General features: G+C 35.9%; 2 protein-coding genes and 1 non-coding gene across 5 annotated transcripts; 2 read left to right on the top strand and 1 right to left on the bottom strand.

Moving 5' to 3' along the window:
* The first annotated feature begins 206 nt into the window (after window positions 1-206).
* Window positions 207-12851, top strand: EIF5A2 (eukaryotic translation initiation factor 5A2). Of its 2 annotated transcripts, none has more exons than XM_034998832.1 (5): window positions 207-309; window positions 1029-1228; window positions 1766-1870; window positions 7780-7911; window positions 8477-12851. In XM_034998832.1, the coding sequence occupies exons 2-5, from the start codon at window positions 1064-1066 to the stop codon at window positions 8534-8536; spliced, it is 462 nt and encodes a 153-aa protein (XP_034854723.1). In that variant the 5' UTR covers window positions 207-309; window positions 1029-1063; the 3' UTR covers window positions 8537-12851. The 2 variants fall into 2 exon arrangements, with proteins under 2 accessions (XP_034854723.1, XP_034854731.1); XM_034998840.1 differs by having other exon boundaries at window positions 7780-7867; window positions 8477-8600.
* On the bottom strand, window positions 7342-7483 carry LOC118007200. The gene has a single exon (XR_004678327.1). It is a non-coding gene; the product is annotated as a small nucleolar RNA SNORA67 (small nucleolar RNA).
* A 7521-nt stretch (window positions 12852-20372) lies between the features above and the next one.
* On the top strand, window positions 20373-24302 carry RPL22L1 (ribosomal protein L22 like 1). 2 transcript variants are annotated; one of them, XM_034998815.1, is made up of 4 exons: window positions 20373-20471; window positions 22038-22130; window positions 22296-22417; window positions 24039-24302. In XM_034998815.1, exons 1-4 carry the CDS (start codon window positions 20463-20465, stop codon window positions 24181-24183), a joined length of 369 nt encoding a protein of 122 aa, XP_034854706.1. In that variant the 5' UTR covers window positions 20373-20462; the 3' UTR covers window positions 24184-24302. The 2 variants fall into 2 exon arrangements, with proteins under 2 accessions (XP_034854706.1, XP_034854710.1); XM_034998819.1 differs by having other exon boundaries at window positions 20414-20471; window positions 22041-22130.
* The last annotated feature ends 806 nt before the right edge of the window (window positions 24303-25108 follow it).

The following is a 25108-nucleotide window of genomic DNA, read 5'->3' as shown; positions in this document are numbered from 1 at the left end:
CTTCACGCCGGAAATGCACTAATCCGCAGCACGTGGGGTTGCCAGGGCGCGCTTCACGTGACTGGGCGGGGCCTCATGAACCTTGTAACCAATGGTAGCCCGAGAGGGCGGTGCCTGTGACGCGCCGGGACCTATCCCGGAAGTGGGGCTGAGGTGGGGGCGGGAAAGGGCGGGGAGGCCGGGGTGTGGAAAGTGTGGCGGCCCCGCCCCGTCTCTTGGAACTGCCGGGGCCGCCACCGCTGTCGCCGCCGCAGCTGTAGGGGACCGGCGCCGGTGCGCAGGCGAGAGAATCTCTTCCCCTGCTGAAAGGTGAAGACAGGGGAAAAGCTGGTGGGGCCGGGACCAAAGCGAGGCAGGGCCGGAGAAGGCGGCGGGAGAAGGCGGCCAGAGCCGAGTCCTGAACGAGGGAAGGAGGAAGGATGGATGGGGGAACGGAGGCGAGCGCGGGACCCGCCAGCGCTCAGGCCCATGCGGGGCCGGGCCCGGCCGGGCCGGGGATGCCGGCAGGACAAGGGGGCGCCTGAGAGGCCGGGCGACGGCGCCGCAGCCTGGAGGGCGGAGTGCAAGCCCGCTGCCCGAGGGCCAGGTGCTGTTGGCCAGGTCCCGTTATCCCCATCCTTCACGGGGACGTGCGGCCTGGGCTGGGTCCCCCGCAGTGGGATAAGGGCGGCGGCGGAGGGCCGGGTGGCGCGGCGCGATGCGGGAAGGTCGCCGGCTCTTCTTGCGGTGGGACAATGGGGGTCAGGATTTGCTGCCTCCAGCGCGGGTGAGTGCCCAGGGCGGGTATATCCCCCACCCCCAGCGAGCTCATCTGCGACTTCCCTCCGCATCTCCCCACCTCCCCACCAATGGTTGGAAAAGTTTATAAGGAGGCCGGAGTTAGAAAGTGCCCACTATTCTTGGGTGGGTGTTTCATAAATGAAAAAAATCTATTGATCCATGATGCTTGGTACGTAACCTGTTCGAAATGCGATGTTTCCCTGGCTGCGTTCCCGTTGTTAAAAAGCAAACACAAACTTTTTGCGTAGTTCCCTCGGAAAAGCTACCATCTCCCCAGCCCACCATGGCGGATGAAATTGATTTCACTACTGGAGATGCTGGGGCTTCCAGCACTTACCCTATGCAGTGCTCGGCCCTGCGCAAAAACGGCTTCGTGGTTCTCAAAGGAAGACCATGCAAAATAGTGGAGATGTCAACTTCCAAAACTGGAAAGCACGGTCATGCCAAGGTAAGTGCCCTTCCAGATCTCTCTTTGCGTTGGGATTTTGATCATTTGCATTCCAGTACAGAACATGAGATTTCCATATTTATAACTTTGTAATAATTACATTTTTTTCTTACCACAATTTCGCGGTGACCAGCTATTGCTTTGAATACTGAAAGGTAGCATTTCCTTTTGGGGCCTTTATAATGTTTCATTAGCTGGTAATTGAAAATTACCTGAATCGTAGTGACTTGGAATATCCAATTTACAGATGAGAAAACCTGTTCTAACACAACTTCATTTCTCTTATGCACTCTTATAATTGAATTACTGGGCTGTGTATGATATTGGGTCTTGATATGTCATGAAATTGTTTAGTTGTTCACTGCTTCTCAATTCTATGACCGCTGCATTTTTTTTTTTTTAAGAAAATAAAATTAGATGACCTTGGAAAGAGAAAGAATCTGTCATGATCAGCTTTGGTATTGTGCTCTTGTGTATATAATGAGTGATATACTTGGCAAAGATTAAGCAGGTTTCCTGTTCTCCCTTCCTTGTTAGGTTCACCTTGTTGGAATTGATATTTTCACTGGCAAAAAATATGAAGATATTTGCCCTTCTACTCACAACATGGATGTTCCAAATATTAAGAGAAATGATTATCAAGTGAGTACTAACTTCCTTTAAAATGCTGCTTTGTTTCCTAAAGTTGCAAATACATTCTACTATCAACTGTAATTTAACAAAACCTGGTAGTAGTTTTGTAGATTTTTCTAACCAAATATTAGGCACCACCTATCTTAGAAATTGGAAAAATAGTGATATTTAACCCTTGAACCTTATCTAGAATTATGGCTAATTTGCTGGGGTTTTTTTTTTTAACATTTTTGCGTTTTTAAAAAGTTGGACATGTCTTATTATTTCTCAGACCACATGATTGCATATTGTGACTGAATAAGTTCAATGTTTAGTGAAACAGCTATTCAGTTTGTTGTAAAATATTTCCAATTTAGATAACTCCCTCCTGGATGTTTTATTTCTTTTTACTTCTCAAACCTAAGACTTTTAAGAAATCTTTGGAATTCATGTTCCACCAACCAAGTTTGTGTATTAATGAATGTGAATCAGAATTTGATATTCTTAAATAGGGAAGTAAGTTGAAAGCCATTAATATAAAGAAAACATATGGCCACTACATGTGGTTAAGAAAATGCAAAACTATGTAATTGTTTTATTTACATTCAGTGACCATGCTGTGACCTTTAGTTGAATTATAGGTATAGACTTCCAACTTGTAGCTCCAATTATGCATTTGGATAGGTCATGTTTAATGATAGCATTTTGTTGTTTTGGAGTATTGGTGGTAACCAAACCATTGACCTCATAGGATGTGGGAGCTCAGATTAATCATAACTAAAGTCTTTCTTGTAAGTCTTTAATCTCACTGTTAAGCATACCATCCGTAGAATTCTGCTCGTTTTACACAGTGAAAAATATAAGTGTGACACTTAGATTTTTTTAATTCATTTTAAACTGATTTCTTACTATACCTTTTATTGTGTTATATAATTTTTCAAGCATGTTATCATCAACTGCAATTAACATATGATTTCTTTTACTTTGTCCACATGTAAAAATATTTTTACATAGTTTTAATCTAGTAAGCAGTTTTGTATTTTCACTTTCCCACTTATGTTTTCTAGGTTGCTTTGGAGTCTTTGTAGAAATTTGAATTGTCTTATTATGATAATAGCATATGGGTTTTTTTTAGTCAGGCAGTTGGGTTTGGATCTAGTTCTGTCAATTTCTACCTGGATGACCTTATTTAGACATGGCTTATAGTGGGTGCTCAGTAAACATTTGTTAAATGCATACGGCTAAGCATACACTTTTCTTGTGCCAAGAATGGATTTCTGTTTTCATCCTTGACATGTGAATGCTTTGAATGTTCAATATTCATTATATACATTAATATGCATTCAATATAGAACGCTTTTGTCTTTGAGTGTTTCAGAAAGATAGTATCAGTGATTCATCAGTAATTATTACTATGATCAAATTAATCATTGATTGGAGCTCAAGATTTAACATAAAGGAAAAATTTGGTTTGGGTTTTATTTAGGGATATAGCAGGGTGTAGGGGAATGAGGTAAGTGAGCACAAGATTTTAAATAAAAACAGGACCACTAACAGTGTCAAGTCACATAAGGAGCCTTAGGCAAAAAGGAAAAATCAGTAACTCAAATTCTGTCTTTATTTAAAATTTTGATATTTTGTTCATCATGGAATTTTTGCATTGATTCTAGTTTTAAAATACTTGTTTGATCACTGATGAATTTTTTTGGTGCCACCTTAAATTATGCACTCAAAATTAGTGCCTCGCTTGCCTTATCCCGTCTCAGCGTTTGGTATGTAGTCTACACTGTATCATGGATAAGAGAATAACTCAAGCCAGACAGGCTGGGTCCCAATCCTTACTTTAACACTTACTAATTATGTGACCTTAGTTGGCAGGTTACTTAACCTCTCACCTTTTTTTCTTTATTTATAAAATGAGGATAGGAATAATAAACTCCTCATGGGATCATTGTGCGGTTTAATTAGTTATTACTTAGAGCAGTGCCTTGCACAGTAAATACTCAGTAAGCACACCTCTTTGTTATCAAGTCAGCCTATAATACTTATTTCTGTTCATTTAAAAAATTTAGCTCTGTGAGCCTTTTCAGTGATATTTATTGTGCTGTGGTGGTCTTCATGCACCTATCCACACCAAATAAATACAAGGTATGAACCTGGAGTTGGGAGGAAAAAGTTTCTATCAAAGACAATATTGGAACAGTTGGCAAATTTGAATGGACTATATATTAAATAATATTTTAGCAATACTGTATTTTTTAATTTTGAAAAATAAGCTGATTATATAAGAGTTTGTCTTTCTTAGGAAAATACACTGAAGTATTTATTGCTAAAGAGTCATGATGTTTAAAACATACTCTCAAATGGTTCAGTAAAAAGAAGAAAAGAATAAGAATGTATCTTGTATGTATTTTATGTATTCCTATACACAGAAAGAGAAAAAATGCACATGTACTTAAATGTTAACAGTGGGTGAGTCTGGGGAAAAGATATGGGATTTTGATGTATTATTTTTGCAACTTTTCTGTATATCTGAAAATTTTTAAATAATTTATGTAAGAAGATAAAATAATTTTCATTATTTAATTCTATTTTTCTATAGTTTAGTTTTATTTTTGAAAATTTTAATTTTATTTCACATAGCAATTTATTTTAATAAGATGTTTAATTTTTAAAATATGTTGTTTTACTAGATGTTTTATATTGTCTATACATTTTTTATTTGAAATGCTTTTTCTTTCATCCCACAGTTTAACTCATGAATTCTTAACTCTTTAGAAATAAAAACCACCATTATATAAATAAATACCAAGTATCAGTATTATTATTTGGCTTTTATGTTTCAGTCACTAATGACAGTGGAACTTTTAATTCTTGAAATAGACAAGTTCTACTTCAGGGAATTGCTAAAAGGGCCAAAATCAAAAAGATCTATCTTGTAAGCCTGCGGCTAATTGTTTAAAATTATACAATAAATGGTGTTGGGAAAACTGGACAGCCACATGCAAAAGAATGAAACTAGACTATATTGCACCATACACAAAAATTAACTCAAAATGGGTTAAAGACTTGAATGTAAGACCTGAAACCATTAAAGAAAACATTGGTGGTAAGCTTCTTTACATTGGTCTTGGCATTAAGTTTTTGGATCTGACAACAAAAGCAAAGGCAACAAAAGCAAAAATAAACAAGTGGGACTGCCTCAAACTAAGAAGCTTCTGTACAGCAAAGGAAACCATCAAGAAGATGAAAGGGCTGTCTACTGAATGGGAGAAAATATTTGCAAAACACATATCCAATAATATCCAAAATATATAAAGAATTCAACTCAATAGCAAAAAAAAAAAAAAAAAAACTGCAAGCAATTTGATTTAAAAATGGGCAGAGGATTTTAATAGACATTTTTCCAAAGAAGAGATACAGATGGTCAACAGGTACAGGAGAAGGAATTCAACATCACTAATTGCCAGGGAAATTCAAATTAAAATCACAATGAGATATCACCTCATACCTGTTAGAATGGCTATTATCAAAAAGACAAAAAGTAACGAGTGTTGGAGAAGATCTGGAGAAAAAGAACCTTCATGCACTGTTTCTGGGAATATAAATTGGTGCAGCCACTATGGAAAACAATATGGAGGCTCCTCAAAAAATAAAAGTAGAACTACCATATGATCCTGGTATATCACTTCTGGGTACTTATATGAAGAAAATGTAAACACTAATTTCAAAAGATATATGCACCCAGAAGTTCATTGCAGCATTATTTACAATAGCCAAGATATGGAAACAATCTAAATGTCCATTAATGGACAAATGGATAAAGAAGATGTGATATATATATATATATATGTATATATATCACTCAAAATTAGTGCCTCAAAATTAGGCATATCATACATCATATATACATACATACACAGTAGACTACTACTCAGCCATCAAAAAGGAAATGCTGACATTTCCAACAACCTGGATGGTACTTGAATGTATTATGCTAAGTGAAATAAGTCAGAGAGAGAAAGATAAATAGTAGTATATGATTTCACTTACACATGAAATGTAAAAAACAAGTGAACAAAAGCAAAACAGAACTTATAGAGCAGATTAGTAGTTGGTTATTAGAAAGGAAGGAGGTGAGAGATGAGTGAAATGGGTAAAGGGGGTCAATTGTATGGTGACAGGTGGTAACTAGACTTATTTTGATATCTATATACATAGTATGTACACTTTGTAGTGTACACAAAGATTGGTATGATCAAAAAAAACCACACTTCTGCCTCAACCTGCTTGTTTCTCACTCCTCTACCAACCACATTACAAATGTTTGAGTGGTGTAAAGATGAATTAAAAGTATTTGTGGTTGCTTTGTAGGGTAGTTTTTTGTTTTTGAGATTTTAGACATATGCAAAAGCTGAAATCTCTTGTTGGGGTATCTGTGGAAAGCCATAGCCAGATTTGGTTGGTAGTGCCATAGAAGAGAGCTTTGAAAACTATCTCTATAGTATGCTTGTGTTATGTCATAGTAATTATAGGGAGGTAAGGATCATATCTTTGACCCCTTTTGTGTTTGTCAATGTTCTGAACAACTGCCTTTTATAAAATCTGTTAGAATTATAGGCATACTGATGGTGTACATGCTTTGAGAATAAATGAGTATGGCCTGGCCATTTCCTCATTCCTATAATTTAAAAAAATTGAGTGATATCAAAACTGTGCCTTTTTGAAGGTTAGACTAGGTTTGTCTCATTAATACCATCAACAAGCTAGTGTTTGTCTTTTAAAAAATCTAATGTTGTTAGTAGTGAACTGAAGACCAAAAGTTTTCCACTGAAATTTGTTCATAATCAAATTATAAAACACATTGTAATCATAGAAAACTAAAATTAACTTTATGCCCATTAATGGGAAAACAGTTAAATCAGTTACAATCTATCTATGCAGTTGTGAAGTGGTTAAAGAGACTAAAGTAGGTCCATAGTTTCCAAGTTGGAAAGATTTCTAAGATGTATTGTTAAGTGAAAACAACTTGCTGAAAAATACCTGTAATGTCCCATTTATTTTTGTTCTTTTGTCTCAAAAAGTACATTTATTCAAAGAAAAAAATGACAAGATGTCCATCCCATGGCTCCCTTCCCTCCCCACTCCTACTTCTCTTCAGCTCCCCATGGACTGAACCCTGGGTAGGGCTAGATAGCAGGGCAGCCCCTCAGATGAGGTCAATAACATTGAGGGGCATCTCCTCAATGGAGGTGTTGTAGAAGGTGTCGATGTCTTGAAGAGTTCTCTTGTCATCTTCTGTCACCATGTTAATGGCCACACCCTCACAGCCAAGTCATCCACCACGACCAATTCTGTAGATATAGTTTTACCCTTTGGTGGGAAGGTCATAGTTGGTGATTAAAGAAACCTGCTACCCATCAATCCTGTCCTAAGGGAGAGGACACCTTCAGCGTGTGAATGAGAAGAGGGCACAATCTATCCAGAAGGGATTGAAGTATATGTGTAGGTAGCCAAAGGAAGGCAAAGGGAACAAACGTCCCCTCTCCCCCAACAACCTAAGGCATGCCAGATTTATTCCAAGTTGATACTTTCCTGAAGAGGGGCACGAGCAGGCCCCTTGGAAAGGGAATCACTTTAGATTCCCATTTATTTTTTTTAAAGCAACTATATTTGTATTGTGACATAAATGTGAATTCTTCAGGACATACTATGTATATAGATTTGGGGGAAGGTGGTGTGCAGGAAGAAGTGAACTTACACTTTTAGTCTATACATCTTTTATACTTTTGTATGTTTAGTATCTTTAAGCTCTAAGAGTATATTAACGTATTACTGTGTAGCTGTACAAATTAATGTGGATTGCAACTTAACTATGTAAATATTACAAAGAGTGAATATAGTCTAATCAGTGCAAATGATATAATTTCTTTTAATAGCTAATATGCATTCAGGATGGTTACCTTTCCCTGCTGACAGAAACTGGTGAAGTTCGTGAGGATCTTAAGCTACCAGAAGGTGAACTAGGTAAAGAAATAGAAGGAAAATACAATGCAGGTGAAGATGTACAGGTAAAGACCTATGGGAAGATTGCTTTTTATAAAAACTGTGGCCTAATCTAGTTAGCAAAAAATGCCAACTATGAAATGTAGTTCTTAAATACTGCTGAAATTGAGAATGATCTCTATAAGACAGTTTTCCCATGATACCCGTAGAGACCCATTACCGAAGAAAATATCAAAGTTCACTTTTTGCTAGATAGACAGTGCCAGCCCCAAATTTGTTTTGAAGATGAGCATATGAGCTATTAAGTATGAGAAAGGGTGTTATGGGACTACTAAAGCGTGAAGGTGATTTACTCCATTATAACTCTCAGAAGTATAATATCTAATAATAAGTATTGAGGCATTTATAGCTCTTTTCTCCCTGTTCCCTGGAAGTTATCTTAAAAACCACAATTTGAGAAATTTTACTTCAGAAAACTGTAAAGAAAGTAGATTATCTGGACTTAGGATACCTCTTTCCAAAGTCAATGTGTATAAAATATCCACAAATATCCAGTACATAATAAATTAAATATATCTTATATATGTATTGCTTTCTGAATAACTTTTTGTCTGCATTTTTCCCTTCTAGGTGTCTGTTATGTGTGCAATGAGTGAAGAATACGCTGTAGCCATAAAGCCCTGCAAATAAATGGGAACATCAGGCATGAGCAAAATGTTTAGGTCTGGATCAACCACAGATCTAAAGTTTGGTTCTAAGTTGTCACCAAAGCTATGGCTTTCATAAGCAACCTCATTTCTTTTTTAATTGTTTTGAAATAACTGTACTGAGTTAGTTTTGCAGGCAATTGGTAATTTAAAATAATCAAGCTGTGTAATTCTGTTTTTTTTTTTAATTTTGTAGATGTCTTCCTTATAACTTTCTTGTGGTTTTCAGTGAGTCCAAGAAACAGATAAGATGGCTTTAGCAGATATGATTTGTCTGAGCAAATCATTCCTGAATTTTAGTTGATAATAAACCAGGGTTTTAAATCAGACAATGTAGCATCTAGTGGTATTGAAGTACCACATTTAAGTTGAATTGTTCTGTAATAATTTCAGACTTAATATAGAATAAGTAGATTATGGATTGGAATTGTCACAGCTTCAGCCTGTGTGTGGCAAGCACAAATCCTTAAACAGAAATAATGTTATCAAAAAGTGTCGGTTATCTTAGTAGGCATGTGCAGCCACCTGTATTACCTCAGTCATACTTTTCTTTGCCAAATTGTTGGAGGACTAAACATAACCTTCTATGTAGTGATTTTGATACTTGCTTGTGGTTGACAGAGAGACATTGAACTGTCAGGTGACTATTCTTAGCTAGTCAGATTGTAAAGGAGTCTGCAAGGGACAGTGGCACAGGGGTTGGTTAGAGCTATTGGTCTTTACTGGAGGCCTGTGTAATCGGCATAAAAATAGGAAGTTTCTTTCTAGTTATGTTTTTGCTTTTTCCTTTTGTTCTCTCTCTGTATTTAAAGGAGTGGCCTGCTTTCTAGGGTACTATGCAGTGCTTTTTATTACTTACATTGAATAAATTGTTGGTATTTATAGTAGTCCCTCCTTTCCAACCATTTTTAAGGAGATTTTTTTTTGACATTAAAATATTTAGTTGTCAGACAAAAACTGGAAATTCTTACTTTAAATTGATTTGGAACATTTGTTAAATTTATGTATACTTTTTCTAAAGTGAAATGAAAGTAAATCATGGAAGAAGAGTTACTTTATGTGATAAGTATTATTTTACTTATTTTAAGAAGTACATGTATTTTTTCTGATTGTTATGTGCTTAATTCAGTTACTGGTATGAAACATAACTAGGAAAGAATTCTACAAACCGAATTATTTTAAAAACTGTTTTTGGAGACACAGCTACATTTCTCTTTAGTCTTTTGGATCATATATATCTTATTTCCAGGACTCCGGACATGGTCACAGGGTTTGTGAGAACCTTTGACTTAATAACAATCATATTGAAATGAAACTTAGAACAAAATCACTACTTCAGTAATACCTTCATTCTCTAAGACTGAGTATGGGACTTTTCCCATCATCTCTTGATCTCTGAAAAGCCTTTGTTTCTATTATCTAGAGGAAAACACATATGATGCTGTAACTGATCTAATCAGTGACTGAATATAGCATTAGGAATAGAAGATCCCAAAGGTTTTAGTTACTTAATTTGTGCACATTTTTAAATCTTGTATTGGCCTCAGCAAACCCATTTGGAAAAGAAACAAGAAATGCAAGGAGAATTCTAAAGTACAAGAAATACTGAGATTGTAGTCAATAATTTTAGTGTAACATTTTAGCTTTTGCCCATCTAAAGCACAATTAGGAATTAGGCTAAATTCTTTCCAGTATTCCGTTTAAATATCTACTACATACTGCTCTAGTTTTTTAGTACTCTGTACTGTGTGTTTTACTTGTTGCTGGTTGCATTGTTACCCACAGGAATCCCAGGAAGTTCTCAATCTGTGCTATTTGCTGGTCACTCATATGACCCCGGTTAACCATATTAGTGTTCTAGTTTACTATGAATTCTGGATTAGCATGCCCTTGTTGTTGTTCCTAACTTGTCAAACTTCACATAAATACATGTTCAATTGTGAGGTAAGCATATGTAAATTATAATAATGCATCTCTATCTTCATACCTTGAATGGCAAAAGCTTTTATGCATAAATATTTTAAGTACGATAATGAAGTTTAAATACTCTTCTGATATATAATTATAAGTATAGATTTTAAAGATATGGGACTGTTTATTTTCACATAAGTCAATACATGTTTCTCTAGAATAAAATATTTCCTTTAGTAAAGCTTTATAAATTATATTAAAAGGAAGCAGGTAAACATATTTTTTAACATAGAACAGAAGTGACTTCATTCTTTTTTGACATCAGAAATATTAAAAGTTCACTCCTAGTATTTGTTGTACTTTTTTGTAGCAAATGTTAAATATCACAGGTTACCATGTATAGAGTGTAGACTGTCCTGTTGATACAATGATACACCATTTTTGTCTGCAGGCATTTCACCAATTTATATACAATATTAACAAATGGAATATTTGTTTCTAGAGCAAAGTATTTTATTTCTACTGTGAAGACTTTGTTATATTTTATTTGCTACTACAAAGTTGTATACCCTCTGAAATAGATCACATCATTGCTACTTTGACTTAGCATTTGCATCATAAACATAATTATGTTTCTTTCATTCTCCCGACCAAGGGCTGTCTGTCACTTGAAATTGTTGCTAACCAAGCTCTTGAATCCGTTAACCGTTTATGGTACAAAATTCTGTACCAATGCTTTATAATGATTACCAAAACTCTCCTGCAGCCAGAGCGTGATATCTTTAATAGGAGATGCTATAATAAAATGTTTAGGCTATAAAATTTGGGGACACAATTTTTCATTATAGCACAATGTGAGTGTGTGCATATGCACACATAGCTTTGTATGTTTATTCTTTTTACAAAGTCCTTCCAACTCTTAAAAGTACTGTAGTCTGGTAGTGCCTCAAATGTTGGTAACTTTTTTTTTTTAATTTACAAATTTTCCAGAATTTGTTTTTGTAACTTTAAAGTTTCTCAATTAGATTATTTCTAGTTGAGCTGTAATTTGAATGCATTGTTCTCAGGGCTGTTTGTGCTAAGAGCTGAAGTTGCATTATTTTAAAGCTAACTGCCTGAAAGTATATTGCAAAATTTTCCCAAATTGTAATACAATGATACATGCAAATAAAAAATCCTTAATATCAACATACTTAACCTATATACTAAGTATTAAAGAAAAAAATGGGAACATTGGTAACATCTATACTGGAATCTTGCCATATTTTTTTCATTTTAGAATAGAATTTGGTAGTCTTATCTTAGAACTCAAACCTTAATGATGTATCTGAAAGCATTCCTTTGGCATGGACCGACCCCAAAGATAGTTTTTAGAGCCAGACAAAGATGTAGTTGTTCTCAAACATATTTAGGGACAACAGATAACAAATTCATAATGCTCTTTTGTGTACCTGAAAATGTTTACATACTGAATTCTATAATATGAACTGGAAACAAATTTACTATGAGAAAATGTGGCTCTTAAGCAGTATAAGAGCAAACTATAAGCATATTTCCATAAACTGTATGTTATACTGAACTGATCAACAGTTTAAAATTTTCTGACTTAGGCATAATATTTCATAGTTTTTAAGCCTTTTTTTCTCCTAGCATTCAGACAAGTAATAGACAACAAAGGCTATGAAAAATTTATTGTGGAAAAATCTTAAAATTGAGAAAATTCAATCTATTAACTGTAATCTATTAAATTTTTTTTCCCTGAATTGGATATATGGCATCATTATTTGATTTTAGCAGGGAACATTTGGATTTAGCTTATGGAACACAGATGTTCTGTGAGAACATGACTTGAAGTCACTGTGTAATGTTTCTCCATTAAGTATACATCTGGACATCAACTTAAGTACCAAGTGAGGTCAAGTGCCTGAAAAGTGCTGCCTACATCTAATTAGCATGTTTTCCTTATGTGAAAGATGCATCTTATAGCAATGCATATCAGGCTTTCACCTGCTAGAAACATACTTGTTGCCAAACTTTACCAACCACCACTCTTCCTCTCGCCTTAGAATTGGGTGAAACCCCTATTTTACAATTGAGAGAAAGGTTCTTTTATTTATATGAAGTCCCTAAAACTATTTCTTGGCATTTGTAGACTTAGATTTATCTTAGTTTGAGATTGTATTTTTTAAAAACTCTAGACATTAAACTATATTCAGTGATGACTGTACAGCTTGTCTTAAGTCATAGTTATGATCTTTCTTGAGAGGAATTATTATGGTTAATACCTAATAAATAAGCACTCTTGTGCTTGTTATAAAATATAATGCAAATTACTAGTTCTATGCTAGTATAATGAAAGTGACTAGTTCCATACTATTATGTACCTGTGTGCTCTCCAAAAAGGAAATAGTTGAAATGGCATTGTCTAATCCAGTGGCACTTTATTAGTAACACATTGTATTTGTTTTAGGTATAGGAGAATTCTTGCTTTTATCTACAGAGACTCATGTTTTAGCTAAAACTTTAAAATCGTAAGACCTCTAGTATGGATATTATAATTGTGCATTTTACATTTCAGAAATGGGTAAAATTCAAATATTGTCTTTGGCTATACTAAAATGTTGAAATTCTTTATATTATAGATAATGAACATCAATTATAACTTTTTGTTACATTAAGATATATTTGTCTGGTAACTACATCAGTTATATTAAATAAAAATAAAGTTAACTTAATAGCTTGCCCTATTCTTGTACATATACATTCCTAAAACCATCTTCATACTAGAAAATAGTATGGATTAATGTGTTTAGCACTATTAAAAGAAAATCTAACTTGTTTTTACCATGTTTTCATAGTCTAGATCCTTACTAGAAAGCACCCTGGCTTTATGGCTGAGAATGTTAATTTTTAAATTTTTAAGTTTTTAATAGTTTTAAAATATGTAAAATAGTCCCATGGTTCAAAATTCTGTAATTACAAGAGTAAAAACATATCGCCATCTTCATCCTTTTCCTTCCATACTTCCAGAGACATTTAATGTAAGAGCAGTTAATGGTCCCTCCTCTACCCCTGACCTGCCACACTCAGGTGTTCTCTATCAGCATTGCTGTTCTCTTTCCACAGTGATATGAATGATGTGATGAGTCCCTGAGCAAACCCTTCCTCCTTTTTCCAATCCTATGTGTAATCAACACCATCTGGACATTTTCATCCCTAGATGGCTCAACCATTTCTTCCTTTTACACACTGTACCATTCTAGAACATCTCCCACTCCAACATGTGAGCCATGCCAAAAGACTACCATGGCAGTTGTGACCTCATATCCGTGGCCAGTTTATTGATATCCATACCCTTCCAAATCCAGTGAGATAATTGTGTAATACACAAAGTACCAGATTAGAGTCTTCCAGCTCTTAGTCCTACTCTTTTTGCCATTTGCAAATACCAGTAGCCTGGTCTCCCAGAGGGAGGCATGGGAGGAAAAAGAGTGAAAAGACTAATTATTTGTTATGTGTCAGCCTGTCTTAATCTCCTCTCCTCCATCCACAACCTTATAATTAAGCATTCTATCCAAATAGGAGGTGTCCTGTGGAATTGCCACATTTAGAACTCCTACTGTCTGTCTAAAGTGTGTGTTCCCCTGGGAATTTAAAACATCTATAGGCATACCACAGAGATATTGCAGGTTTGGTGTCAGACCACTGCAATAAAGCAAATATCAAAACAAAGTGAGTCAAATGTTAATTTTTTTGTTTCCCGTATATATAAAAGTTACGTTTACATTATAGCGTGCAGTCCCATTGTGTTTAAAAAGGCATTGTACGTACGTGAATTTAAAAATACTTTATTGCTAAAAAAAATGCTAACCATCATCTGAGCTTTCAGCAAGTCATAATCTTTTTGTTGGTGTAGTTTTGCCTCGATGTTGATGGCTACTGACTGGTCAGGTTGAGTGTGGCAATTTCTTAAAATAAGGCAACAATGAAATTTGCTGTATTAGTTAATTATCCCTTTAATAAACTATTTCTCTTCTCTTGATAGCATTTTACCTAGTAGAACGTCTTTCAAAATTGGAGTCAGTCCTCTGAAACCTCAAACACTGCCGCTACAGTATCAACTAAGTTTATTTTATATTCTAAATCCCTTATTGTCATTTCAGTAATCTTTACAGCATCTTCATAAGTAGATTTCATCTCAAGAAACCCACTTTCCTTGCTCATCCATAAAAAGCAATCCCCAATCCATTAAAGTTTTATGTGATTTCAGCAATTCAAATATAATAATGAAAAAGTGAAATATTGTCAGAATTATCAAAATGTGACACAGAAATATGAAGTAAGCAAATGGTGTTGGAAAAAATGATAGGTTTGCTGGACTCAGCTGCTATAACCTTCAATTTGTTAAATTGAATTTTGTTAAAAAAAAACAAAACCCAAAAACCAATACCTGTGACATGCAATAAAGCAAAGCACAAGATGAGGTATGCTAGTATTCCCATGATACATTCAGCAGGATCAGTTGCAACCACTGAGTGTGTTTTGGGTAAAAAGGATCACCTACAAGGTTACATCAATTAATTGTCCGATTTGAGATTTATTTCTGGATCCAGTCAAAATAATTTGGGGGCCACACCCCTGGGCAGGTCCCAGCATCACAGTGACTTGTGTCCTAGTGTTTTGGAGGGCCAAAAAAGCTTGGCAACCTCAGTTGCCATCAGATCCCTAGCACAGATTCTAATTAGCAGAATGAAAGCTCACCTACCTAACACTGAGAGTATGTCTGCCCTTCTTTGTTCACAATTATGTGTATGAGTTTCACTTAAAAAATTGCTGTCCTCTAGTTCATTTTAATTGCTGTGCAATCAATGAGATAAATCTTTTGGAGATATTACATACGTATCACTAACACCCTGATATTAGGGAATATACCTTCCTTTCAAAGGCAAATGGAAATTTCATAATAAAGAATATTTAGGGCACAAAGAAAACAGTAGTTTCTATAAGGTAGAAATATTTAAAATAACACTCTGATACCAATTCCAAGTGAAATTAAAAACAAAATTGAAAAATAAGAAAACTCTTCTACCTGGAAATTTAAGGACCTGTTACACAATTCTGTGTTGAAAGGGAACTACAAACAGAAGCAATTCCTGAAAGACAATGATAGTGAAAACACTATATATCAGAATCTATATAAAGCAGTAGAAAAAAATATGTAGCCTTAACATCTATATCAATAAAAATGAAAGAATGAACATAAGTGAACTTAAAGTCCTAAATCAAACTAGAAAAATAACAGCAAAATAAACCAAAAGAGAGCACAAGGGAAGAAATGATAAAGATAAAAGCAGAAATTAGTGAGGTGAATAGAAAAATAGCACATTAAAAAATAAAATTCTGGTCCTTTGAAAAATTAACAAAACAACAAATCCCTGGTCAATTTATTTAAGGTGGAGGAAGAAAACACAAATAGAAAAAATGAGAAATACTAGGTGGAATGACTAATAATGCAGAGGAAATAAAAATAAAACATTTTATTCAAATAAATTTGAAAACCTAACTGATATAATTTCTTAGGAAAATGTGGTTATTAGAATCAACCTCAGTAGAAATAGCCTAAACAGAACAGTTTTAATAAAGAAATGAAAAGGTTATCAAGAAACCATCCCACAAAGATTTATAGATGTAGATACAGATGGAGGGAAAGAGAGGAAAAACAAATGATAAATTAATGGGGCAAAGTGTTAATAATAGGTAAAAATATGAATAAAGGGTATATAGATACATGTATGTATCTTTATATCTTTTGTCCAGATTTCATGTATTTATATGTATGTGTGTGTTCTTTGAACTATTTTCATAATTTTTATAATTTTAGGTACAGTAATTATTTCAAAGTTTAATTCAGAAAACATGTATAGTACCATCTAATTTTTATAAATGAAGGTAATTGTGTAATCTGAATGATTTATATTTATACATACACATTCACAAACATGCCCACAAAGCATTAGCTATTTCCAAACAAGTGGGATTTTAGATATTTTTATGCATTTTTTGTTTCTCTGTATTTCTTTCCATGAGCATTTCTTTTGACATAAGATACTAATTTTGTTAATTAAGAAGTTCCTTGGGGCGCCTGGGTGGCTCAGTCGGTTAAGCGGCTGCCTTCGGCTCAGGTCATGATCCCGGGGTCCTGGGATCGAGTCCCACGTCCGGCTCCCTGCTCAGCGGAGAGCCTGCTTCTCCCTCTCCCTCTGCCTGCCACTCTGCCTACTTGTGCTCTCTCTCTATCTCTCTGTCAAATGAATAAATAAAATCTTTAAAAAATAAAAAATAAAAATAAATAAAAATAAAATAAAAAAAAGAAGTTCCTTAAAGCATTGTTTATAATAGTGTAAAAGTAGAAATAATTTAAATGGCCACCAATAGATGAATGACAAGCTAAAAACAAGAAAAAAATGACAAAAATTAAGCAATTACAAAAGATACTTATTCTCATTTTAAAGTTTGATCAATTATTCAGAATTCCTGTGGCACTAACAGGAAAATCTTACTTCTGAAATTGCTATTGTTAGAAATAATAAGAACAAATTATCACTAAAGTTTTTCCTAAATACACACTGAGAGAAAAGATGCATTGAAGCAAGCATAAATTTTTAATGATAGTTTTAAATGCTTTCTAATCAAATTAGTAAAGGAAGGACAAGCAGCAGTGATTTCAGTTCCTATTTCCCCTACCTGGTGCTCTTAACTTTCATTTATGAGTATTTGACAAAGAACATTCAAGGTTGGAGGAGTTAAAAGCAATATTCTTCAGTGGTAATGAGTTTCTCTCAGTGCCTCATTGTTTGCACAGTTGGGCTGAACACATACTTTGTCAAAGCTGTGCAGTTTGCTTCCATAGGACTGTTTGTGCCATAATGTCATTTGAGTATTATTTTTCTGGAGATGGGTAGTGCTTTTCTATGTTGCATTCTAAGTAATTTCCCATTCACTAATTTTTTCTGCAGCTGTGGCTACTCTCATGTTTAACTCATCCACTGTTTCTGAGGTTTTCTATTTTTAATTTCTATAACTTATTTTCTTTTAGTCCTGGCCAATTTGATTGTTCCTGTTTCCCTTAACATATTTTAAATACTTTTAGCTTTTAAATATGTTCAAGACACTTATTTTATATTTTGTCTAATTCCAATGTATATTGGTCTGATTTCATAGGTTTTGGCAGGGTTGATTTTCATTCATAGTGGCTTGTTTTCCTGTGTATTTAGTGATTTAAAAAAATTGTCAGTTCATACTTCTGTAAGTTTATCACAGGGAATCCTTTGTGCCTGGATCAAAAGTGCATTTCTACAAATAGCACCTGCATTTGCTTCTGCCTAGCACTACCAGTCCAAGCACACTTTAAACATTTTTAGATTGAAGCTTTTCCATGCTATTTGAGCTGAGCTCATCCTAGTTCCAAACTTATATGAGCATGCCTTGTCATTTCTGCCTCCAAAAAATTTTTACTTTCCACCAACTTAATCATACATTAGAAATTATAAACCTGTGTTTTAGCCCATTTTTCAAGGTGGCTACATATGGAGGGGTTTCTCCGTGAACCTAATCTGCCATATTGTCCTTCTATATTTTATTTTATTGACTTATTCAAGCTCCAGAATCATGTAGATCAAATGACTGAAGTTTGTATTAGAAATATATCTCATATGTTACAGTATTTTATATTTGAATAACTGGAAAGGCAACTTCTCCTTATTCTAAATTGTATTGACTCTTTTCAGACATTTAATTCATATGTTTTAGAATCCATTGTCAAAATTAAAATATCTGGGCGAGGGGGGTTGACAGGCATTGTGTTCATACTGTATGTATAAAATTTGGGAAGCACTATGTACAATATTTAATCTTACCATCTGCACACTTCTAGTTAATATTCTTTTTAGGGTTTTCTCCCTAATTGGGAGAAATCTTTTTTTTTCCACTATAGTTTCCATCTAGTTATTTTGAGATTACTAGCTATTTTGAAACACATGTTTTTAATATCTCCTTTGTACAAATGACTTAACAGTTCTTTAGGGGTTTTTTTTGGTTTTCGTCATAACATGGAAGTCTGCCAAAAACAATGGAAATAAAATAGTGCCTCAATTAATGGCTTATTTTCAAAATACCCAATAGTGCATGGATCATTTCTGTTCTGCAGCCTGAGCAGCCCTTGAGGAGAAAATGCCAACTGCCTTTTTTCCCCTTAACGTTCGGAAAATAAGTGGAATTATTATGGTTCTTGAGGTAAACAACCAAAAAAAAAAAAAAAAATCTTCTTGAAATGGATTTCTCCCAGGAATTCAATACCTTTATTCAGACCCTACACATTATATGCTTCATTAAAGCATAGCTTCCACTATTACTAACCGCTGTCATAAAAGATATATGCAGTTGTCACTTTCTAGGGTCAGTCTCCAAATTAACAACAAAAGTCCACCCCATCCCTACCCCTGGCCCCCAGTATGATAGTTTCACCTCCATATAAAAAACTGCAAAACATTGAGAAGCATATCACTTTTCTGATCTGATGTCAACTTGCAATTCTTCAAAGTTCAAAAGCTATTTTTTCCTTTTGTCATCTAAACTGTCACCACCCCACATCCACCCTCGTGTGATTTGTCCATTTTAGTAGTTAGGTCTCAGCAAACATTCATTGAATTTTAATTGGGAAGCATTTTGGATGGAAGTCAGGAGTCCTGGGGTGTCATGAGCACACTATAAAGGTGCACACATGAGTTGTGTCTTCCCATAATGGCAGCTTTATTCAATCATAAAGCAAGGTTAACATAATTATAAAGCAGGTTCAGGATTCCAAACTCAATGACATTTCATTAGTGTTTAACTTGTTTTCTTACACATCACACATATTAAAGCACAAGAGAATCACATAACAAGATAAAACAAGGGGTAGGAAGTAAATGAACCAAACGCAGTCATTTTGTGAGTGTGCAGTTGATATAAGGCCTCCCTTCGGTCTAAGCTCTCAGCACTTGCTACTTAAATATGTTCAAGCAGTGAAGATCTCTGTTCTGTCCCAAAACCATTTGGGCAGGGTCTTCGGGGCAGTTGCCTTTTTGATGTGGTCAGAAACGAAAGGGTCAGCATCTGGAAAGTCTTGACAGTTTCCTGCAAAAATCCTCCCTTTAAAGGAATTCAATCAGTCTAGACCTTTGTAGACCTCGTCTGGTTCTGCTGGTTATCAGTTTTTGGTATGGTCAGCCTGTGCTGGCTTCCAAGACATCTGGTCTTAGCTGCAATGCCCTTGGCTGCTTACATCACTGCTTGACCTAAGTTCTGCTTCACAGGAGTAACTCCATCTTAATTTCTACACAGGGCTAACTAAAACCCATGATAAAAGTGAAGCAACAGTGAACTCAACAAGTGAACAAGTAAGCAATCCTTTTTTTTTCTTAAGAGTTTTTCCTCGAGAATCTAGTTTATTTTGGCTCCCTCAAACAGTTATTTCCCTCAACGGTCACTTAGAAAACAAGACTCATAGACAAAACCCAAATAAAGAAGTAACCTCGCCGTGGGGTCGTAATTACAGTGTAAGACAGGAAATCCCAAAGCAACCTGAGAGCCTTGCCCTGATTGGAAAGAAGATCTAGGCGACTAGTGAAAGATGATTCCTCCATCCCTCGGTCGTGTTTATCTGGGAACCACCTCCCGAAACCGCGGAGACCTTTGTAGTCAACAGACGAACGTCGTCATTGGCGGAAAACCCTGAATCACTTTACGAAGGCAGCGAGCTGGCGCGCTCAGGCAACCGGACCGCATCCGAAGCCTATCCTCCGCCGATCACGCCCGGGTTTCCTGGGCTGCGGGCCTCCCCACGCTCTCTTCCGGGAGGCGGCGAGCGGACGCTCTCGGCGCGTGACGCAGTACGTTTTGGTATAACTACGTGACGCGCGGCGGTCGCTTTCTCTTTGATCGCGCGACCGCCTTTCAAGATGGCGCCGGTGAGTGAGGGTGGGATTTTGGTGGGAGCATGTTACCCCAGTGTAGATGATTTTTGCCATCTAGCGAGTTGGGGATCTCTCATTTGAGATAAAGGGAGGGTAGAAGTGGAGACTGGGTCAGGAACACAAGCACGATGGTAAGGTTCTCCGTTGTTTTTCGAGACAACCTGGCGACTGCCATGCGATCTAGTGGAGTTCTAGGTGGGCCCGGAGTTCGGATGAGTGGCGCCGGCAGCTCAAGGAAGGAGGTACAACGACGAACCGGACTAATGGGACAGCATTGAGCTATTTCTTTTCACTCTCGCTTCTAATAATGCCAATGCTAGCCTATTCGTTTGCTCTAGGAAGGAGATTGGGTAATCGGACCGGTCTGATGGCCTTGCCAGAGCGGAGGGAGCTCCGAGGCTACAAAAGTTTCAGAGAACTTTAGAACTAAATTGGGGAAGAAGTTTCTTTAATACCTCATGAAGAAACTTTTTAAAAGATAAAAGTCAAGACTCGCAGATGTAAAAGGAGCGTGCACCAAAGATTTTATGTTGTTAATTAATTAACAAGGGAATCAGTAAGATATTTAAACCAATCCAAAGAGCATTTGAAAAGGTAGGTATATGCGACAATTTACCAGTTCTCAGTTTTGGATATTTGGGGGGCGGGGTACAAGTTACTCGGCTACCCAAAACCAAACTGGCATTAGTACTTGGTGTCCTTTTGGGTGGCTCTAATTTGGAGATGGCATCTTCTGATAAATACTGATTTGTCTGTCTTCAGTATATTGTCTGAATGTAATTGATAGTAGCCACAGCAGCGTTTTACTTGGATAGCCCGATTATGTGTGTTGGTCTGAGTGTTGGGTATGAAAAACTGAAGTTACGTAATTTTTTAAAATTGAAAGCCTTTACAGGACCTAAGGTCCCCCTCCCCTCTCTCACCTTTAACAACATAAGGATTTAATTCTCTAGACTTGAGTGGATAGAATATCCTCTTCTGGCACATAATTGAGGTTGGGCAAGTGTGTACTACCTGTGTCCCATAGGGCCTGGCCTGTAGTAAATAGTATCTGATAATTTAAAATTGAATGTCAGTGGTCTGGAAAATATTAAAAGCCCATAAAACTTAACTTGGTGATTGGAAAAGAATGGGCTTCATTAGACATTCAGTGGGTTTCAGTTTTAATTTACAATAGAAAGTAAGATTGATCCTTGTATTAATCTTTTCTGGTTGTAAATACAGGATTCTTTGGAATTTACTGATGAAGGGAACTAATAGTGGCTTGCCGAATGCTTCGAGCTTTCTTGAGTTTCGCACTTTTGAGACACTTGCATGGTGGGCAGGGAAAATTCCTTTGGATTTTACAAAAACTCCGTTTAAACCAAGGAGTGTACCCCTTTTCACACAGCCTGGCTGAGAAAAAGGGTATATCCAATAGCTATGAAGCAATTTTTTAGAATTTTGGACCATTTCATATAACATCACAGTACATTGTACATTTTTGGGCTGCTACAGATTTTAAAGTTTGTATATAAAGTGAGCAAAGTGAATAGTTGTAATTATGTGAACTATCTGTAGCAGAAAGACAAGAAGCCTAAGAAGTCAACCTGGAAATTTAATTTGGACCTTACCCATCCAGTAGAAGATGGAATTTTTGATTCGGGAAATTTTGTAAGTATCACTCTCCTCAGCTTGTTTTTATCATTGTAACAGAGTTCTTAATGATTAAAGTATGTAATAGTTGATTTTAACCTAAGCTCTATTCCTAGGGTACCTTCCCTAGTGAATATCTAGGGTTTTCTTCCCTAGTTTTGCATGTTTTCTGTTTTAAAATAGGAACAGTTTCTACGGGAGAAGGTTAAAGTCAATGGAAAAACTGGAAATCTGGGGAATGTTGTTCACATTGAACGCTTCAAGAATAAAATCACAGTTGTTTCTGAGAAACAGTTCTCTAAAAGGTTGGTATTTGTTTCCCATAATACTTTAGGGAAATTATGGTAATTGTGAATATTTTATAGAATACATAATCCTTGTGTTTTCATAGGCAGGAGTAGATGTGTTGATGATAAGGTCAGGGATATACAAACAAGTGTTTTGAACTTACTAATGGCCTATGTGAATGGAAAATATGTTCAGTAACTGGGCCAGTTGCTTAGGCTGGTTGTCAGTAAGCATAATTTATTGCAGGAATATAGGCAAGTTATATACAGGGCTCCTGTCCAGTGCATGGTAGTCCCTGAAACCCAAATTATATATGAACGGTAACAATGTTAAATGTTTTAATATTAGAACATGTTGCAAGAAGCATGTCTAATGTGTAACATGAAAGTAATGTCCTGAAGTAATATAAATGTTTTCTTATACGTGTGGTTTTAAAGTTTTGGTGGTTTATTTAGTAGAGGCAGCCAGTCAAAGGTAAAGTCTAACGTTTTGCCAGTTTTAGTTCGTTTAATTTACTTAAATACTAAGTATATGACAGCACTCTTGTAGGACTGGATAGCCAAGTAGGCAAGTACCTACCACTAAGGAGCTTAAATTCTAGTGGAAAGAGACGATGAAATATTAAGTAGTTGATAAGTGCTGTGTAAATGCATAAAAAGGATTTCAGGGTTGATATTTTTAGATAAGGTGGTCAAGAAAATCTCATCTAAATGAAGTGCTGGAGTGAGACAGGCAAATTAGGGAATTCCCAATTGTGGCTGAAAAAGACTGGTGGTGGAAGCTGAAGACTATGAACCTGTTGTGAGATTAGGTGAGCCGGTGGTGTTTTGGACTTAAAGAACGGTGCATGTTAGCTGTGGTTATGAATTCATCACTAGGGATTTGGGGATGAAAGATAATGTTCTCAAGGATCTTAGAGACATGAACATAATTATTATAAATGCAATCCTGTAATTGCTGTGTTGAAGGTAAGAGATAGGACATAAGAATTTGCAGAGAACCTGAGATGGAATGAAGTATTCCTAGCAGAGGGAACAACGTTAAGAAAGGACAGGGAAGCTCAAGTACTGCTTGATAGTTCAGAATTGATGTAAAGTGTAAATGAAAGAGAGTGGCTGGAGTGATGAAATTAGACCATGTTCAAAGCTTTATATAAGGACTGAGCCGTATGTTAGTTGAAAATGTGTCGATAAACTTGTAAATGGATTCAGCCCTGTTGATAGGTTTCCTTTTGTTGATCATGGAACTGAGGTTAGGGAGGTTGATAGTGGTGAAAGGAATGTTAACAATTTAGTACATAATACATTTAAGGAATAAAATTGTACATTAAAAGGTAATCTGGTTATGGCAGTAAAACTGAAGGGGAAACTACTATTGCTCTTTTTAGCTTCAGCATAAAGGATGTTTATTTTAGGGATATGGGAGAATAGGGTTTTTAGGGCATCAACCTATTGTAATTGGGGTTGAATGGCCACCTTATTCTTAGATCCCCAACAACCTTGAACAATGTTGGATACAAATGAAATATTTTGGAGGGAACATTAAAGATAAATGAATACAACTGCATTATCTTCTATATAAGCCTTTGCATAGTGGATAATTGTATTTCTTAATGAAATTCATGTCTTTATTTTAAAGGTATTTGAAATATCTTACCAAGAAATACCTTAAGAAGAACAATCTTCGTGATTGGCTTCGTGTGGTTGCATCTGACAAGGAGACTTACGAACTTCGTTATTTCCAGATTAGTCAAGATGAAGATGGATCTGAGTCTGAAGACTAGATGAAGCTGCCCCTTAAAGGGTTTTGCTTGTTAATAAAACAAATGAAGCATGGAAAAGAAAGAAACATCTAGAAATGGACTTTTAGTTTATTCATAAATAAAAAGCATTGTACTCTGTATGTTAAGTTTCTGCCTCTTTTATTTAAGTATATGCCATTTACATGATTCTGGGCTTTCCTTTGATGGTTTTTATAAGCAGTATTTAAATAGCCAATAGCTGGTAGAAATTTTTCAGAATTTCTGAAATTCATCCTTTTATGGGTGTCCTCAAGTTAAAGTATGTAGTGTTGTATAGGAAATACTGAAACACTGTATTGTGTATGACTTTATATAGTGAAATATTTAAAATTCTCTTGACAGACTTAAACATTTTTATAGTGTGTAAATTGCAATTCTGAGTGCCTAGAACAGTTCTTACACATATGCTTTTATTGAGTCACTCCTGCCCTCTGCTTCAGAGGATGCTGACTCCTAGTTAGTATAAAAGCTATGGGTGAGCATGGTACTGCTCTAAACCAATGTTTAATTGCCTATTAGACATCTCCAACCAGATGCCTTGTAGGTACTATAAATTCAAAACCGTCAAATCAGAACTCTTGATATCTTACTCACCAAATCTCCTGTGTTCCTTGTCTGTCCAACTCAGCCAGTTGGAATCTCATCTCCTTTCTCAAGCTTCTCCCTGCCGGTAATTCTAAAAGTGGCCGTCATCTGTTGCTTAGTTCTCAGTGGATGGACCCTTTCCCCTAAATAAAGTAGCCTTTGAGCAAATAGAATGGTTTGGCAAAATCCAGATTGTGAGAGAGAGAGAATAATGGGAGAGAGGTACTGGAGCTGTATCAATTTTCTTGGTTTTCCAGTAGTCCCAAGTAATGTGTCTCTTTCTACTTTTAACCTGAAAGTGGTGTCAGTACCTCAGATACTT

This window comes from Mirounga leonina, unplaced genomic scaffold (genome assembly GCF_011800145.1).
Source record: "Mirounga leonina isolate KUSES-001 unplaced genomic scaffold, KU_Mleo_1.0 Mir_115, whole genome shotgun sequence".
In the NCBI taxonomy this organism is placed as follows: domain Eukaryota; kingdom Metazoa; phylum Chordata; class Mammalia; order Carnivora; family Phocidae; genus Mirounga; species Mirounga leonina.
The sequence above is the reverse complement of the archived record's forward strand: the minus strand, read 5'-3'. Positions and strand labels throughout refer to the sequence as shown.

What these genes read in the sequence shown, in the direction of transcription:
- EIF5A2 (XM_034998832.1), top strand. Translation starts at nt 1,064, where the DNA reads ATGGCGGATGAAATTGATTTCACTACTGGAGATGCTGGGGCTTCCAGC. An exon ending in GAAAGCACGGTCATGCCAAG is followed by an intron (nt 1,229 to 1,765) that starts GTAAGTGCCCTT and finishes CTTCCTTGTTAG; the next exon opens with GTTCACCTTGTTGGAATTGA. An exon ending in ATGCAGGTGAAGATGTACAG is followed by an intron (nt 7,912 to 8,476) that starts GTAAAGACCTAT and finishes TTTCCCTTCTAG; the next exon opens with GTGTCTGTTATGTGTGCAAT.
- RPL22L1 (XM_034998815.1), top strand. An exon ending in TTTTTGATTCGGGAAATTTT is followed by an intron (nt 22,131 to 22,295) that starts GTAAGTATCACT and finishes GTTTTAAAATAG; the next exon opens with GAACAGTTTCTACGGGAGAA. An exon ending in GAGAAACAGTTCTCTAAAAG is followed by an intron (nt 22,418 to 24,038) that starts GTTGGTATTTGT and finishes TTTATTTTAAAG; the next exon opens with GTATTTGAAATATCTTACCA.